This window comes from Nyctereutes procyonoides, unplaced genomic scaffold (assembly GCF_905146905.1).
Source record: "Nyctereutes procyonoides isolate TBG_1078 unplaced genomic scaffold, NYPRO_anot_genome, whole genome shotgun sequence".
Classification (NCBI taxonomy): domain Eukaryota; kingdom Metazoa; phylum Chordata; class Mammalia; order Carnivora; family Canidae; genus Nyctereutes; species Nyctereutes procyonoides.
In genome coordinates, this window is record NW_026575160.1 from 33,612,398 (window position 1) to 33,630,098 (window position 17,701).

Here is a 17,701-nt window from a genome sequence, read left to right on the forward strand (position 1 = left end):
CTTCGGGGTAATTCAACAGACCTTAGGGTCCACTCCTAGTCCCGCCTTTGCACGCGAGCGCGGTTGGCCCAGGGCGCGAGGAAGCTGCGGCCCCCAGGGGTTCAGTCCCGCCGCAGAGACCGCGGGGCGCGGGGGCGCGGGGGCGTGACCTCGGCCGCCAGGGCCGCCCAGCACCGTGCACGAGGCCTCTGCACCCTCGGGGCCGCGACCCGGCCGCCTTTCCCGGACCGGCCGACGCGCCGGCAGCGGCCGCGGACCCGACGGGGACCCGCCCAGCGGGAAGGTCCTCCAGGCCTCACGGGCCCCTGCAGGCGACGGCCTTGCGGCCCCCTTGCTGGTTTGGTAAAAGGGAAGGAAACCGAGAGGGGAGCCCAGCCGGCACCTACTGGTCGGGCAAGAACCCGGGACGCTTCCAGGGGTCACGCTAGAGGTCAGCCTCCCGCTGCGCGGGACAATGGGGCCGGGCCGCCCCCTCCCCTCTTTCCCCTCCCCCCTCCCCCGGGGCGCGGGCCGCGGACCCACCTCGTCGGCGCGGAGATTCTGACCCGCAGCGGGTCCGCCCGCAGGGAGGGGACAAGGCCCGCGGGGCCCGACCCCGAGCCCAGCCGCGCCCCCGGACCCCGGACCGCGCGCCCCGGGACCTGAGCTCAGCCGCGCCCCCGCGCCCAGCAGCGCCCCCGGGCCGGGCCACAACCGCGCCCCCGACCCCGCGCCACGACTGCACCCCCGGACCCCGACCCCGCGCCCCCTGGACCCCAAGGCTCAGCCGCGACCCCGCGCCCCGAGACCTGAGCTCAGCCGCGCCCCCGACCCCGAGCCACAGCTGCACCCCCGGACCCCGACCCCGCGCCCCCCGGACCCCAAGGCTCAGCCGCGCCCCCGCGCCCCGAGACCTGAGCTCAGCCGCGCCCCCGACCCCGAGCCACAGCTGCACCCCCGGACCCCGACCCCGCGCCCCCCGGACCCCAAGGCTCAGCCGCGCCCCCGCGCCCCGGGACCTGAGCTCAGCCGCGCCCCCGCGCCCAGCAGCGCCCCCGGGCCGGGCCACAACCGCGCCCCCGACCCCGCGCCACGACTGCACCCCCGGACCCCGACCCCGCGCCCCCCGGACCCCAAGGCTCAGCCGCGCCCCCGCGCCCCGAGACCTGAGCTCAGCCGTGCCCCCGACCCCGAGCCACAGCTGCACCCCCGGACCCCGACCCCGCGCCCCCCGGACCCCAAGGCTCAGCCGCGCCCCCGCGTCCCGGACCCCGAGCACATCCGCGCCCCCGGACCCCGAGGTCAGCCGCGCCTCCGCGCCCCCGGTGCCCCCGACCCCGCGCCCTCCGACCCTGAGCCAGAGCCGCGCCCCGCGCGCCCCGCCCCCCGCGCGCCCCCGCCCCTCCCGCGCGCCCCGCCCCGCCCCGCCCCGCATCCCCCGGACCCGAGCCCAGCCGCGCCCCCGCCCCCGCGCGCCCCCGCCCCCGCCCGCCCGAGCGCGCCCCCGCCCCCGCCCCCGCCAGCAGGCAGCGCGGCGCCGGGAGCAGCAGACGCGGCGGCCGAGCTCCCACCTGCACGCGGCGCGGGGAGCCTCGCGGAGCGGCCCCTGCCTCGGAGCCCCGCCGGCGCCCGGACGCGCTGCGTGTGCCCCGGAGGAGGAAGCCCTTCCCTCGCCCGCCGTGCCCGCCCGGAGGCCCGTGGGGGCCCGGCCCGCGTGGACATGCTCGTCCTCAGGCGCCTCCTCGCGTGGCTCCAGCTGCTCGGCGTCTGCCGCCTCGGTGAGTGCGCGGCCCCGGCGCGGGGCGCGGGGCGCGGGGCGCGGGGGGGGGGGCAGGGAGGAGGAGGCCGGGTCGGGGGCGCCGGGTGTCCCCCGCCGTCCGCGCCAAGGCTCCGCGGCAGAGCGTGCGGCCCCCGGGCGCCCAGGCGGGTTAGGGACGCGGGTTAGGGACGCGGGTTGGGGGCGCGGGTTAGGGACGCGGGTTGGGGACGCGGGTTGGGGACTAGGGCGCGGGTTGGGGGCGCGGGTTGGGGACGCGGGTTAGGGGCGCGGGTTGGGGGCGCGGGTTAGGGGCGCGGGTTGGGGGCGCGGGTTGGGGACGCGGGTTGGGGACGCGGGTTGGGGACTAGGGCGCGGGTTAGGGACGCGGGTTAGGGGCGCGGGTTGGCGCGGGTTAGGGGCGCGGGTTGGGGGCGCGGGTTGGGGGCGCGGGTTGGGGGCGCGGGTTGGGGGCGCGGGTTAGGGGCTCGGGTTGGGGGCGCGGGTTAGGGGCGCGGATTGGGGGCGCGGGTTAGGGACGCGGGTTAGGGGCGCGCGGGGCCGCAGGCGCACGAGCGCTGCCGCGGAGACACACGTGCCCGCCGCGAGCCGCACGCGCCCAGGCAGCCGCGGGAACAAGCCCCAGCCCGACCTGCCCGGCTCCCCTGCCTCTAACCTAGTCGCCATCAAGCCTGGGCCATCCTGTAAAAGAAAAAAAAAAGTTTTCTATCAGAATCTCTCTGCAGGGCAGCCTCAGGTTGATGTACGGGTTCAGGGATGCGTCCCTCATCCGCCCCCCCTCCAGGTCATGCATTCAGTCCTGGGATCGCATTTTGCAGCAGCCAGTTGGAATTATTTACCTGCCATGCAGATTCCAGAGGGCCAGGCGTTTCCCAGAAGAATTGTAAGATTGGATTTTTACCCTTTTTTTTCAAAAAAAAAATTTTCCTTCGTAATGATTTTCTGTTACGATGGACTATATCATAGGTTGGGAGGTATTAAGCTGAAAGTTTGGAAACTGTGCCTCCACTTGCGAATATACACATATTTCACTCTTTTCAATGAAAGCATCCCATGTCCTAACGTTTTAGATTATTCCTATAAAGTACATATTAACCTACATTTTGAGAATGGACGGTGCTGCTCTTGGCACCGTGACCTTTACAAAGAGACATCATTTTCATGGTCTAATTAATGAGAATTAACGTTTTGAACGTGGTGATGATTGCCGATGGCTCCCATCTCCAGATACAGGGAAGCAGTTTAAATTCCGAAAGCTTTTTACAAGAATACTCGGGGGTGATGTGATACACAAGGTTGAGGCTGAAGACTCGCAGGAGAATCTGGTCCTGGTTTTCCCTAAAACCGCAGAGTTGAATCTGGAAGGAGGGGGGTAGAAATTTTTTTAAAGTGCTGTGCTCATCAAATATACACCTGTTGAATTTACATTTCTGTTAATAGATCTGTTTTAACAAGAAACCCAGATCCTTTTGGTACTTGGATTATTTAAAGTGAATCTCTCTGTAGTCCAGAAATAAACCGGAGAATATTGCTTTGTATGCCGTCCAGACCGCTGCTTTGAATACATTGGGGCATAGATTGCATAGTACACAGTCCGTCTTTTTAAAGTGTACGATTCAGTGAGTTTTAATCTACTGACAAGGTTGTTCAACCACCACCACTATCTAATCGCAGGACATTATAATCACCCACAAAAGAAACTCCGTTAATACTCATTCCTTATTCTCTCTGACCCCAGCCCTAGCAACCACCAAGCTACTTTCTCTTTTTTGTAAATTGGCCTATTGAGCATTTCATATAAATAGATTCATACAATACGTGGCCTTTGGTTCCTGGCTTCGTTCACTTAGCATAATGTCTTCAGAGCTCATCCATGCCGTAAGCTGTATCAGTACTTCGTTCCTTTTTGTGGCTCAGTGACAGATACCCCATTCCAATATTCCGTGGTTTACAAAGGTTTTTCCCAATAAAGCATTATTTGTAACCTAATATTTTCGGTTATACAGATTTTGGTTTATTGGATGTTGTCTTTAAGGCTTTGATGATGTAAAAATTAACTGTAAAGAATCAAACTAATGGCTTAAGTGTATCACATTAAGTTTATGTAATGATAGTGAAGGTAAGCCTGTGTTAGAACTCGCATTGTACTCTCTTTCTGTGACTGACAGGTGACAGCTTTTGTATCTCTTCCCATTTGAACAAAGTTGACCTCTTACATTGTTGCCCACACGTTGACTTAGGGGCTTTGTCAACCTCACACTGGATGAGTATCTCGATTTCAGGATAATATGTCTTGGAAAAACTGAAGCGTATTATCTACAAATAAAATATGCAACCTCCGTTTCAATTATTTTTCCCTCAACATCTACTGTAGTATCTGTGGGTATAGTCATTGCTTGTCTTCAGAGTCCTCGGGGCCAATCACGTGGCCCAGCACATGTTACAGATGCTCAGGAAAGGTCTGTCAACTGAGAAGCGCTCGCTGTGCAGGGTCACGGCTCCAATCCAGTTTGAATGAATGATAGGCTGCCGTTCTTAACCATTATCCTGGAACAAGCTGAAGTGTTCATTGTTAGCAATTAAGAAAGAGTTAGCAGTTAGTGACCACACCACTCTCTGTGTTAGAATATCCTCATGTTTTGAACTGGACCAGTTTTCTAATAACTCTCCAGAAAAAAAAAATTATTATTAAATCATTTGGACTGAAAGAAATCCTTTCTTTCCAAATAGCAGGGATCCCTGGAGACTAAAGAGGAACAAAATGGGTGTTTTTAGGTGGGTGGGGATTAAATATATTTGTGGGTTCATCTGTTTGGGTGATTCTATCAAGATTGGCCTGTGGCCTCAACTGTCTTTGCCACAACTAGCTAGATCACAGTTCTCACACTTGAGTAAGCATCAGAATCACCAGGAAAACTTATTAAAACACAGATTTAGGGGCCCATTCCAAAGAGCTGCTGATTCAGTAGATCTGGGGCGGGGCCTGAGAATCTCGTCTAATAAATTCCTAGGACATGGTGATGCTGTTGGTGCCAGTCCATACTTTGACAGCTCCTGAGCCAAGTTTGACATCTAGATGTCAGTAAAGTTTCTGGATTATTAACAGGTCTTTACTGTGGACTTGATTTCTGACACCCAACCTAATAGTATTTCTTGAAATTGCATGAGTTAGACAACATTGAATGTTACTCAGCTGAAGGAGATGCTCGGTCAGAGAGGCAGAAATTGAAGATGACTCCAAGATCACTCCCCAAGTGAATTTGGACCTTCTCTAGAATAATGGAGAGGTTTCCTGGTAGGTGGAGAACTACTATAATGGCAGCACAACGCTGTCATTATTTAATCTTGACCCACCGAACAGGTAATAGGAAAAAACTGCATGCGGTGACTTTCCTGTAAGGAGGCTTAGCTGAGTCATAGAGGAGAAGTAGGTGTTTTAAGAGCTTTAAAGGAATAGTTTTTCTCGGCTCATGAGAATTCAGGATCTTTGAATGAAGTAAGTTACAGCCTTACAAGGTACACTAGATTCAAGTGTTCACACGTTATAAAATATGTAATGAATCCGATTCCGAACTTTGAGGTCACATCTCACTGCTTTAAGGAACACATTAGTTACAAATCATACCCAATTCCTTTGCAAGGATTAATTGCTCAGTTTATCCTGAGTATGGAATCAGTAGAATCCAAAATGTTGTGACTCTCAGCTTGGTCTGTTTATTCTCTGAAAACAAATGTAACCAGGAATAGAAAAGATTCACGCTTTTTCTCCCCAAATAAGAAGTAGCCTCCATTCAGAAAATTAATTACTTTTGGTTTGCAGGGTAGCAGTTTTCTTTATTTCATTTCTCTCTCCTTTTTTATGTAGACTGTACTTGTGTTCACTCAGGGAAGTTTGCCAGGATAAATCATTTCATTGACCAGTTCGTTTTTGCTCTCGTGTCTGCGCTAGATATTTGGGAACTTGCTTAAAAGTTTATGTCGTGGGAATTTTGCTTCTGGCAAAACTTCAGGTTTTTCTGGAAACATGCACTGCGTTTCCCCATTCCCCTTACTCCAGCGAGCTTAGAGTTATGTCTAATCTGGTAGCTTTGCTTGACCACCCCTTTGCCAACTGTTTAGAGGGTGGTAGAGAAATGGAACCCCCTCATTCCCAGCTGGAGGAGCTCAGAAGAAGGGCTTGATTAAAAGATGAGCTTGTGTTTTAATTCCCTTCACCATCTACTCGGTGCTTGCCAGGTGCTGAATATTTTATGTATATTTTCTCATTGCAGTCTCCCCAAACCGTGGGAGGTAGGTGTTTTCATTTTACACATTTCACAGCTGGGGGAAGTGAAACGCAGAAGAGTCAGATGACTTCCCCGGTTTCCCACAACCCGGCTCAGCCTGTGCATCGCTTCTGACCCTCCAGCCTGAGCCTATTTCTCTTTAGTTTCCGAGGAGACCAGTTTCCTGTTTGGAATCGACTGGCTTGTTTCATAAGAGAGGTGATGCTACGTTTCACGTTCCCATGTGCTCCCATACCACTTTTTTTCCCCTTCAAAAAACAAAAAACGACACTAAGGCATAATTTACCCTAGAAAGCTTACCATCGGGGATCCCTGGGTGGCTCAGTGGTTTAGCGCCTGCCTTCGGCCCAGGGCGTGATCCTGGAGTCCCGGGATCGAGTCCCGCGCCGGGCTCCCTGCGTGGAGCCTGCTTCTCCCTCTGCCTGTGTCTCTGCCTCTCTCTCTCTCTCTCTCTCTCTCTCTCTCTCTCTCTCTCATGAATAAATAAATAAATAAATAAATAAATATCTTAAAAAAACGAAAAAGAAAGCTTACCATCTTGCAGGTTCTTACAGATGCATGTGGTCACTTAACCACCTTGATCCAGATGTGGCATATTCCTGCCCGTACTATCTCAACTACTCTTTTGTTCCGTGTTTACTGAGTGCCTGACATCTGCTAGGCAGTAATCATTCCGCAGGGCATAGAGAGAGCCCTCACATTCGCGATGCCTCCCATCCAGCTGATCCGGGTCAGTCCCCACCGGGAAAACCTTCTTTAAATCTCACTTTTAAGATACTTTCTTAGTTTAGCACTAGTTGAGAAAAAAAAAAAAAAACAGTCTTTCTGAAGTATCTCTTAATGTGTTACCTATCTTAACTTTCAGATATTTTAGAATGTTTCCCATTTTAGCAAGAAAGCCAGTGATAAAAGTCAAAGTCAACTTAAGACAGAGGCATGTTTAGAATGTGCTTTTTAACTTTAATGTTTTAATGGGAGTCTCGCCCCCAGCCGCAACTTCAGGTTACAGAAGGAAATCGGTTTTTATCCATGTTTATAATTTTTTAAAAGATTTTAAAAATTTGTTTAATTGGCAGAGAGAGAGAGAGAGAGAGAGAGTGCTCCCCATGGAGCTGGGAGCCCGGTGGGGAGCTTGGGACTCGGGACTCTATCCAGGACCCCGGGATCGTGGCCTGAGCAAAGGCAGTGGCTTACCTGACTGAGCCATCCAGGCATCCCGTGTGTGTAATTCTTCACAGACACATGTAACATACCGTATAGGCACTAAAGGAAAAATTATTTGGTCATATTGCACAATCCTAAAACACTTATATTTTAGGACTGTGATTTCTGATCACTGCTAGGCATATGTGACAGTTCAACTTTAAGTTCACTAAAGTGAATTGAGTCAGTTCCTCATCCACAGTAGCCACATTTCAGGTGCTCGGTAGCCACTGCCCGGGGCAGGGCAGGTGCGGGACATTTCTGTCACTGCAGAGAGTCTACTGAATAGCTGTTTTAGAGTAATAAAAAGTGGATAAAATGAGAAGTTGTCGACAGCAAAAAACACTTTTAAAGTCATTAAAAATTTTTTTTGAAGATTTTATTTATTCCTGAGAGACTCAGAGGGAGGCAGAGACACAGGCAGAGGGAGAAGCAGGCTCCATGCGGGGACCCGATGCAGGACTCGATCCCAGGACCCCGGGGTCACGCCCTGCGCCCCAGGCAGACGCTCCACCGCGGAGCCACCCAGGGGCCCCAAAGTCATTAAAATTATTTCAAGCGTTGATAGCTGAGGGTTATTTGCGTCCTGTGTTATGTCGGCCCTCTGAAAACCAGAGATGAGCCGGGGATGAGCAGCGCAGAGCGCCTGGCCTTCCCGGAGCCTGCGGGCAGGGCCGGCTGCCAGTCCAGGAGGCAGGGCCCGTCCCCGCCCGGCGCTCAGTGCGGCTCTCAGGGCAGCTCGTGCAGCGCAGACGCTGTGGCCCCGCACCTGGCCCACACCCAGCCCACACCCACCCGCAGTGTGGGCCTTAGCACCTACAGGTGCCTGAGCGGCAGGGCTGCAGAGGTGGCGCCGCGAGGCCGCGGGCAGCTCCTCCTCGGGGTGGGGTGGCCCGGCCCCCTGCGGCCTCTCCCGCCGGCCTCCTCGCCTGTCCGGGGCGGTCAGCATCCACCTTGGCCCGTTCACTTCCAGGGCTCCTCTGGCCCCAGGACCCCACTGTCTGACTCTCCCATGAATGCACGTAAGCCTCACGCAGCCCCTGTGCATCACGTCAACTCTGTGCCTGCAAATCCAGTCCCCCTGCCGGATCCTGCCGGTGTGGTGGCCGGAGCACTGGGACGTTGGTCTCTAGAGGCCTGGCCCCGGGAAAGCCAGCTCTGTGCCCGGGGGCAGGGCGTCACTGCCCGGAGAGCCCCTCCCAGCCGTGGGTGCGCACCTGTGCTCACCTGTCGGGGAGGAGAAGGGAACGGGGCGAGGGGCGGCCGCAATGAGAAATGAAGCTCCTGGAATCCACGGAGACTGCATTTTCCATCAGTGACCGCCCGAGGCAGCTCTGGAAACTGGGTACGGGCAGGAAGTGCGGTTGGGTTATGCGGACACGTGTGCGCTCAGCGTTGGTCTGTGGGTGGATCACGGAGATGGTGCTCACCCTGCGTGCAGCAGGGCCCCACAAGCATTTGGGTTGAATTGGATGCAAGTGGAACAGACAATGGGATGAGGTAGAAATCCCCACGGGAGTTAAAAGCAGAAAAAAGACTTGCTCTTCTATTAGGACATTTGTGTTATTTTCTCATTCACCATCCTTCCTTCTTTGTATGTGTGTATTTGTGGCTTTTTCCTTTCCATCTTCACTTCCTTTAAACGAGAATCTAAGATTAAAAAAAAAAAAAGTCAACATTGCTCAGCATCTGGATGAAAAGTTTGATAGAGAGGAGACTGATACTATTTGATACGATTATCTAAAAATATTTTTACTCTGTTGATATCATTTGGGAAGCTTTGTAGTTAACAAATTTAATTTATTTTTTAAAGTTTTTATGTATTGATTTTTTTTTAAGATTTTATTTATTTATTCATGAGAGACAGAGAGAGGGGCAGAGACACAGAGGGAGGAGCAGGCTCCATGCAGGGAGCCCAACGCGGGACTCGATCCCGGGTCTCCGGGGTCACACCCTGGGTTGAAGGCGGCGGTAAATCGCTGAGCCACCCAGGGATCCCTAATTTTTATGTATTGATTTAATAATGTCTATACCCAGTATGTGGCTCAAACTCCCAACCCTGAGATCAAGAGTCACATGCTCTTCTGACTGAGCCAGCTAGGAGCCCGTGTTTTAAAAGTATGGGTTAACACTTCTTTCCTCTTAAAAATTCTTGTATGTTAAAATGGGCAGGTTGGTTTTTTTTTTTTCTTTAATTTGTGATATTTGCACACAGATTAAAGTACATTCAATTATTCAGGGTCCTCGTTAATGTGAGCCTTCTAGTCTCATTCGGGTAAGCGCACATCGATTTATGTACATGTTGACCCAAGATACATTTTTTACAGATTTCCTTGAAAATACAGTCCTTATATATCTGGAAAGAATGATTTATTAAATAGCAATACAGAAGGGTTTTCTATTAAAATACCGATGACAGAGACTACAGATAGCTTTCCACTCTTGGAGAATTACTTTGTCCTTGTTTTTCTCTGCCTTCCCTGTTAACATTTACTCCATAATTTTTCTCTTCTTTCACTGTCACTGACTGGACCGCTTATTTCTCGAATTCTGAAGCCCTCATACGTGTACCTCAAGACCTTTCCTCTGAACTGATCAACTCAATACCATGAGAGGGAATAAAAGAAAATGCTCCTTTTTAAAATGACCTTCTTTTAACGCAGAGATCGTGATCACCACCAGAGTCCTGAATGTGCGCTTAGAATAAACACGGGCCGGATATAAAGAACTTTCCCGATCTTCTCGTGGTTTTCAGTCACATCGTCATCTGAAAATTCAAAGTGATTTCCGTGGGGACATTTCCACCCTCTTGCATTTCCCGAGTGGGACTTGTACACACGGACTCGTATGGACTCTCGGCGCTGCACGTGCGGTTTTGGTTGTCACGTTTGTTTCGATGCCGAAAAAGCAGGTGGATAACCATGGATCTAGTCGGTGGCTCGCGGTCCTGGCTCACCTCGGACTTACCTGGGGTCGTGAACTGAACGCTTGCGTCCCCCCAGCATTCCTGTTTGGAAGCCCCCCACCGAAGGTGTATGGTGTTTGGAGGTGGGGCCTGTGGGAAGTGATTAGGTTCAGATGAGGTCATGAGAGGGGAGTCCCCATGCTGGGATTAATATCCTTAGAGGAGGAGACAGACAGACCAGGGCTTGGTCTTCCTGCATCATGAGGACAGAGTGAGAAGGAGCCGGCCGTAAGCAGGAAGAGGCCCCTCTCCAGCTCGCCCCTCGCCCCTGGACTTCTCGGCCCCACAGCTGTGAAAAGCAGACACTGTGCAAGCCACTGGGCCTGCGGTGTGTTGTTAGAGCGGCCCGGGCTGACCGTATACCTGGGAGACTTAAAACGTCGCATATCTGGGCCCCACCCTGGATCAGGTATATGCGTCGGTGCAGAGCCCGGACACCAGTATATTTTTTAAGACTTGGCAGTGACCACAGAGGACAGCCAAGGTTTAAAACCACCATTCTAGGTCAACCTCATGATGCTACTAATCTTCGCTCACTTGTCTGAAGGTAGAGGCATTGGCAGGCTTCACGCTGTCCTAAACAAAGCTGGTGTCCCAGGACAGAGGCCCTGGACAGCTGCCCAGCCCTCCTCCTCCTTCTCAAGGCAGTTTCAGTTTCAGGGTAACCTTAGAAGGAGGAGTATGGACTACGGTGGTTGACCTCATGGTCTTGCAAGGCAGAGAAACTTCAAGAGGCCAGACGTTCTTGGAGTTGGTCCAAAGATCCGAGTCTCTCAGCCTCTGAGGTGGGAGGCGATTGCGTTTATCAGGACATAGGCACATAATGGCTTTTATTTTGTCAATGATGCACATCCTTGTTGCTCCCTTGTCTTGCTTATTTCCTTTCTGCATGTACAATTTGTTAGAACCTGAGTTATTTCTGTTATGTGGTGGATACAAGATTCAGCTGCATTTTTTCATTTCAGCACTTCATTTCGCCCGTGCATCTTAAAATTACATGTGCATTATCTTTTTTTTTTAATTTTTTTTTAATTTTTATTCATTTATGATAGTCACAGAGAGAGAGAGAGAGGCAGAGACAAAGGCAGAGGGAGAAGCAGGCTCCATGCACTGGGAGCCCGACGTGGGATTCGATCCCGGGTCTCCAGGATTGCGCCCTGGGCCAAAGGCAGGCGCCAAACCGCTGCGCCACCCAGGGATCCAACATGTGCATTATCTATCAGGTCCAGGGCATTTTGTTTTTACTGTATTTGAGAAGCACTAAGAGCTCTGTTTAAAAGTTAACAAAGACCTTTTTACATGGTCCAAACGCCTACTGACCTATTCTTAATCATTAATGGTGAAGACGCAAGCACAAATCAATTCGCTGAATCTTTATCGAGCATCTTCCGTATGATAAATATTTCCCCTAGAGAGACTATTCTCCTAGTGGTCTCCTGGGCTTTTGCAAGAGAGAAAAATCCAGACATAAGTAGCTGTCAGGTTTAGCACCGCCTGCAACCCGGTGTGTCCAGGAGTCCCGGGATCGAGTCCCATGTCGGGCTCCCTGCGTGGGTCCTGCTTCTCCCTCTGCCTGTGTCTCTGCCTCTCTCTCTCTCTCTCTGTGTCGCTCATGAATAAATAAAGAAAATCTTTTTTTAAAAAAAGTAGCTGTCATACATGCAGATGTTGTAGAATATGAAAGTGTGAGCAATTTGGGAGTGTAGGCTGAATTCACCTCTGGGAAGGTGCCTAGGAGGAGGTGGGGTTGGGTGTAGACTCTGCAGGGTGCCTGGCTAGGGGATGAAAGGGCATCGGTGGCAATAAGGATGGTATATACACAGAAGCATGGACTGGGTATAAATGTGGTGTTTGGAAAAAATTGGGAGAGGTGTGTACTAGTGGAAAAGCACCAAATAGTAGGTAGGATTCCCCATGGCTAACTGAAGGGTTTGGAGTTTGGAATGTATCCAGTATACAGTGGGAAACTATTGAAGGGTTTTGAGTAGTGGAATGACTTGAGTAGGTCTCTTTACTGTAGACGGGTAACTGAAGTATCAGTATAGGATGGATTGGAGAGCGAGACTGGCGCTCGGGAAGCACAAGCAAAAGGCTGTTACAGGGTGGCAGTCAGAGGGGATATTTGGTCGACCATTTGGAGGTGTAATCGCACGGTCCTTTTTTAAGAATACTTGAGTGACGAACAGGTACTTGCAAATACGTCACCTCGTTTGATGTAAGTGCAGTGGGTGTAATTGCTGGGAGTTGGTGCCACCCTCTGGAGAATGGGTCCTTGGTGGTCTTCAAGGGGGTATCTTCCCTGGAAAGGTGAAGGTGTAGCGAGGACCACATAGAGTCAAAGCAATCATCCAGAAAGGAGAAGTCGAGGCAGCAAATGCATAACAGTTCTACAGAAGTTGATAACTGGAAGGGAAGGAGAGAGAGAGAGAAGTAGAGGCGGGAAGCTTGAAGATGGCTCATTTTCCGATGGTGGAACTCCACATTTGTTACCGTAGCATGACAGAGTTGAAGCTAAGCATTTCCCCCGAACTGATTAACTCAGGGCCCGGAGGATTAGCAAGAAGAAATGGTGCCACTTACAATGATCTGTTTTTATCTATTCTAGCAGAGGTCATAGTACCGACAAAAAAAAGCCCACCATTTTTCCTGAGGATGGGAGGAGTTGGAGTTTATGCATCGTGTCAGGCTAATTTTATCAAGTCTCATCAAAACTATTGACCTCACCTCTAAAATCCCTGTATTTGCGCTCAGGAACTACTGAGACGTTTCAGTCAGCGTCTGCCAATACACGGGCTTGCTCGGTATCCACAACGTCAGGTTGCGTGAGGGTGGCCCGTTCATGTGGCATAAACTAGCGTGTTCGTAAATTGCCTTCAACTTGTGTTTTACATAAAGACAGTGCAGTGAGAAATAATCCGTTAGGATGGGCTTCCCAGAATTTTTAAAATCGATTTTTTTTTATTTTTTTAAATAATAAATTTATTTTTTATTGGTGTTCAATTTGCCAACATACAGAATAACACCCAGTGCTCATCCCGTCAAGTGCCCCCCTCAGTGCCCGCCACCCAGTCACCCCCACCCCCCGCCCTCCTCCCCTTCCACCACCCCTAGTTCGCTTCCCGGAGTCTTTATGTTCTGTCTCCCTTTCTGATATTTCCTACCCATTTCTTCCCCCTTCCCCTCTATTCCCTTTCACTATTATTTAAAATCAATTTTAACAGATTTTTTTTTAATTCATGAAAAATGCAATAGAATTTTGTTACCTACTGAATGTCTCTTAACCTACGTCAAGGGTACGTGAAGTGACAAATCGACAAAGGATTACATTTAGGAAAGGGATAAGGTGGCGGCTGTCAAGGATAGACGCGTGGTCTGTTAAGTCATATAACGAGGAAGGAGATCTGTACTGTGCTCTATAGCGGTGGGATGCAGCCCTCCGTGTTTAAGAAATCCAGATAAATAGATTCTTAATAGTAGCATAGTTACGGGAAGACCTCGACTGCGGCTTTCAGAGTGAGGAAGCGACGTGGGATGCACGCGCTGTGAAGTGCACCTGTGTAGGTGCTCTTCACGTGCCCATGTGTATGTGTGCGTGTGTCGTGCTGTCTGCGTGTATCTACACACGATACGTACATGAGGAGTATCTGTGTGTGGTTTCCGGCTTCTCCGTGCTTTTATGTTTAATTCCGAGCATTAAGAGACTAAATCCTTTGGGAAAATCATCAGTCTCCTCGGTGGGAATTGTCCGGGGATGCTTAGCCTGACGATTCCCGCCTCACCCCAAGGAGCGGCGGAGAGTCCGGGGGCGCCGGGCCTGGGGGAGCACAGGGCTCCCGGTGGCAGCAGGTGCCCCGAGCGGCTGCCTGGCTCCCGGCTGTGCTTGGGCGCCTGTGGCTGCATCTCCTTGGGGCGTTCACGTCCCTCCATGTGCGAAATGGGCCTGTGGGAGCCCCCGGGATGGAGAGTAATGGGGCGCAGAGACCGGGTGGGCCAGGCTCCTGGTCTGGGCAGGTCACGCGAGGGGAGCCGGCTGCGAGCTCACCTCTCAGGTGCCGCTGGGTGCGGCCTGTCGCCCGAGCAGGAGCGCGCCCCACTTTCCTTTCCTCCTTGTCCTGTTCCGAGCGGGGGACATGTGGCCCCCTCCCACTGCGGATGACTGGCCCGAGAGGCTTGGGCCTCGGGAGCCGGGTGCGGCTCTGGTCTGGGACACCTGTCCTTCTCAGCGGCCCCTGGGTGACCTTGGGTGACCCCAGGTGACCTCAGGTGACCTCAGGCGACCCTGGCCAACCCCAGGTGACCTCGGGCGACCCTGGGCGACCCCAGGCAACCCTGGCTGACCCCAGCCAACCCTGGGTGACCCCAGGTGACCCCAGCCAACCCCAGGCGACCCTGGCCGACCCTGGGTGACCCCAGGTGACCCCGGCCGACCCTGGTGACCCAGGGGACCCCAGCGCATTGGGGCGAGACCCAGAGGGTTGTGTCCTGTTGGCCGCTGCTGTCCCAGGAGTGGCTCGGAGTTTCCAGTGGGTTCTGTCCCGAGCTGCCGCTTGAGTCCCGGTGCCGGCAGCCGCTGCTCAGGGACGCAGGCAAGCTGCTGGCGCCTCCCCGCGTGGGACTCTGGGCCGCAAGGCCGTCGGGGCGGGAAGCTTGCAGCGCCGGGCGCGAGATGGGTCCTGGAAAGAAGCACCAAGGAAGGAAGGAAGTCAGTCTTAATGAGCCAAGCACGGCCCAGCGTCGACGCAGTCCCCCGGGGCAGGCGCGCTGGGCCTCCTCTGTCCCAGCACAGGGACGGCGGGTCGGCCCAGGCTCCTTGCTTGCCTGTGACGCCGATTTATTTTCCTCCCAACCTCTCATCGCATTTCAGCTCTTTAGTATTCTTGGCAGAAGGGATCGACCAAACACAGGATGCTTCTTTGTGCCTCAATAATGTATTCAAAATTCAATACTAACCCCCCGACTCCCTCACCCCCCCCCCCGCACCCCACTCCCTAAGATGATAAAACAGCCATAAGAAAGTATTCCGGTTCCAGGTCCCTGTCTGGCAAGAGCTTTCCAGGCCTGGCGGCTTCTCTGCCTTTCTCCTTTCCCTCTCCCTCCTCCAGCCGTTACATTTTTTAATTGGAATCTTGCAGCATCTGTCAACTTGAAAAAAATAAAGCGACTCCTAGTCCTTACAGACACGATGAGAGGTTCAGTTGCGTCAGGCGCAGCAGCTTCCAGGCCGGGGAAGGGTCACGGCTCCGGAGCCGCCTCACCCGGCCCCTCACCCTTTCCGGGGAGACAGGTGGGGTCTCCTCTGGGTGCCGGCAGGGCCCCTGCACCTCCTCGCACCCAGGGCTCCCTCAGAGGTGTGTGCGGAGCGCCGGCGTGCTCTGTGCTTTTTAATGTGAGGCTTTGAGACTGTGGTACGCGGTCGTTAGGATGATGGCCTTCCTGGAGGACCCCGCTGCAAGTAGGTCATCGACAAAGGTTGACCGGACTTCCTTGGGCGGAAGCGGTTCCGCAGGGTCACTGCGTCCTGCTCACAATCCAATGTGCCAGGCCACGTGGCTCTGGGGGAAGCCTGTTCACGGGGAATCCCGCTTAGGGTTTTAGGCTGGAGTTTAAGTCCCGACTCCCAAGAGTCGTTTTTTTTTTTTTTTAAGATTTTATTTATTTATTCATGGGAGACAGAGAGAGAGAGAGAGAGAGAGAGAGAGAGAGACCCAGGCAGGGGGAGAAGCAGACTCCCTGCAGGGAGCCCGATGTGGGACTTGATGCCGGGTCTCCAGGGTCATGCCCTGGGCCGAAAGTGGTGCTAAACCGCTGAGCCCCCCCACCCCGGGCATCCCCCTCCCAAGACTCTTGCGCGGCGCCCGGTAATAAAGAATGAAGAGTTTTCGCTTACTGATACGCGCCATTGCTCGGTCACCTGTGAACCCCGTGCGCACAAACCCGGTGATGCCAACACAGCTGGAAAGTCGCACTTCACGGGGTGTCGCCCAGGCCCCCGCACAGGGCCAGGAAAACAGCTCGGACACGTCCCTGCTGACCTGGGACATCCGGGTCAGAAATGCCAGAGTGGATGCAGCTCAACTGACCCATCACTCGTTGACAGAAGTTACGGCTCCCTGAGGCCCATGTTAACCAGGTGTTCTGCAAACTCGCCGCGGGGGGCATTGCAAGGCTCTTCGGAACTTGAGTCCTGGGTGCAGGCGGGGGGGGTGGGGCGTCCGGTAAGGGTCAGGAGGAGATGCTCCAGCCCCCGCCGCGAGGACTGAACTCGGTCGAGGAACGAGGATCTCCGTCCGTGGACACCGTCAAGAAAGTACTGGGTGCGGTGTTGTTGCTGCCCAGCGTGAGGAAGGAGCCGTAGGTTGGGGTGACCCTGGGTGTCCGTGGCCTCGTGGCCGGGTACGCAAGGCCCCGCAGGACCCGAGGGAAGGCCACAGCCGTCCGGCCTCCCCTGGACCTCCACACCTATGCTCCTGCCTCTAGGCTCCCGCTTTCCTTTCCCTTGGGTGGCCCGAGGTCCCTCGCGTCCCCGGAGACCAGCACCTGTGCTGTGCACACGACGCATCACTGCCCCTTGCCTGGAGGCGGGAGCGTCACTCCCGTCGGATTTCTGTGCTGTCCGTAGCCCTCGTCCCTGAAGGAGTCGGTGTCTAGAGGTCAGTGCACGGGGCCGTGAAGCCCCTGCCCGTGTGGCGGGTGCCCCGCGAATACAGCGTAAATCCGGGCGCCCGGTACCCCCCAAGGCTGTGCCCTGTAAGGACCAGCGGGATGTAGCCCATCCCACGTGAAGAGTCGCCCCCACGTCCGCTCGTTCAGGACGCTCGGCAGAGGAAACCCGGGGTCCCACTACGGCGTTTGGAATTAGACTTCAGTTCACCCTCAAATCCACTCAATCCCCCTTATTTTCAACAAGTAAAGTACAAGTAGGTCAATCAAGTCACATTCTCGTCGTGACGGGCCGGAGCGTCTCTGTGGGTTCAGGACAGCGTTGGCCCAGGGCCGCGGCCGCCCCCTTGGGGCTTGTACTCTGCGTCCACACTGCAGGACTGGCCTGTAGTCGGGGGTGAGCGCCGAGGGGCAGTGCGGGGCCCAAACTGGACGGAGGGGACCGGCTGCTTCCTCTGCCACCCGGTGGCCGGGCCGCATCGGTGGCCACCGTTTGCTGTCCAGCCGGGGTCGGCTCAGGCCGCCGAGAGGCCGGGGCCCCGGGGCTGACACCTGCCGTCCTCCAGCGCGCCGGCCAGCAGCCGTCCCCTGCGTCACTCCTGGCCCCAGAGGTCCTCTCCCCGGGACGGCGCCCAGGCTCCACCCTGCGGCGCCCCGACCTGCCCCTCGAGAGCTGCCCTGTTCCTACGTTTGTCTCCATTTGAGCTCGAGCCGCTGACACGCAGCAGGGCCGTGTGGTCGGGATCTGACCGGGGAGCCCGAGTGGCCGCGTAGATGCCGTGGATCAAAGCTACTTTCCGTGGAAAGGAGGCGGCCTCCTCGGGCCCTCCG

At 54.3% G+C, this 17,701-nt stretch overlaps 1 protein-coding gene across 1 annotated transcript in view; it reads left to right on the forward strand.

Moving 5' to 3' along the window:
- The first annotated feature begins 1,538 nt into the window (after positions 1-1,538).
- The window catches only part of PTPRZ1 (protein tyrosine phosphatase receptor type Z1), a 173,136-nt gene continuing 156,973 nt past the window's right edge, over positions 1,539-17,701 (forward strand). The window contains exon 1 of the mRNA XM_055314632.1: positions 1,539-1,757. Within this exon, the coding sequence (XP_055170607.1) occupies positions 1,700-1,757 (58 nt within the window). The 5' untranslated portion in view covers positions 1,539-1,699. The remainder of the gene's footprint in view (positions 1,758-17,701) is intronic.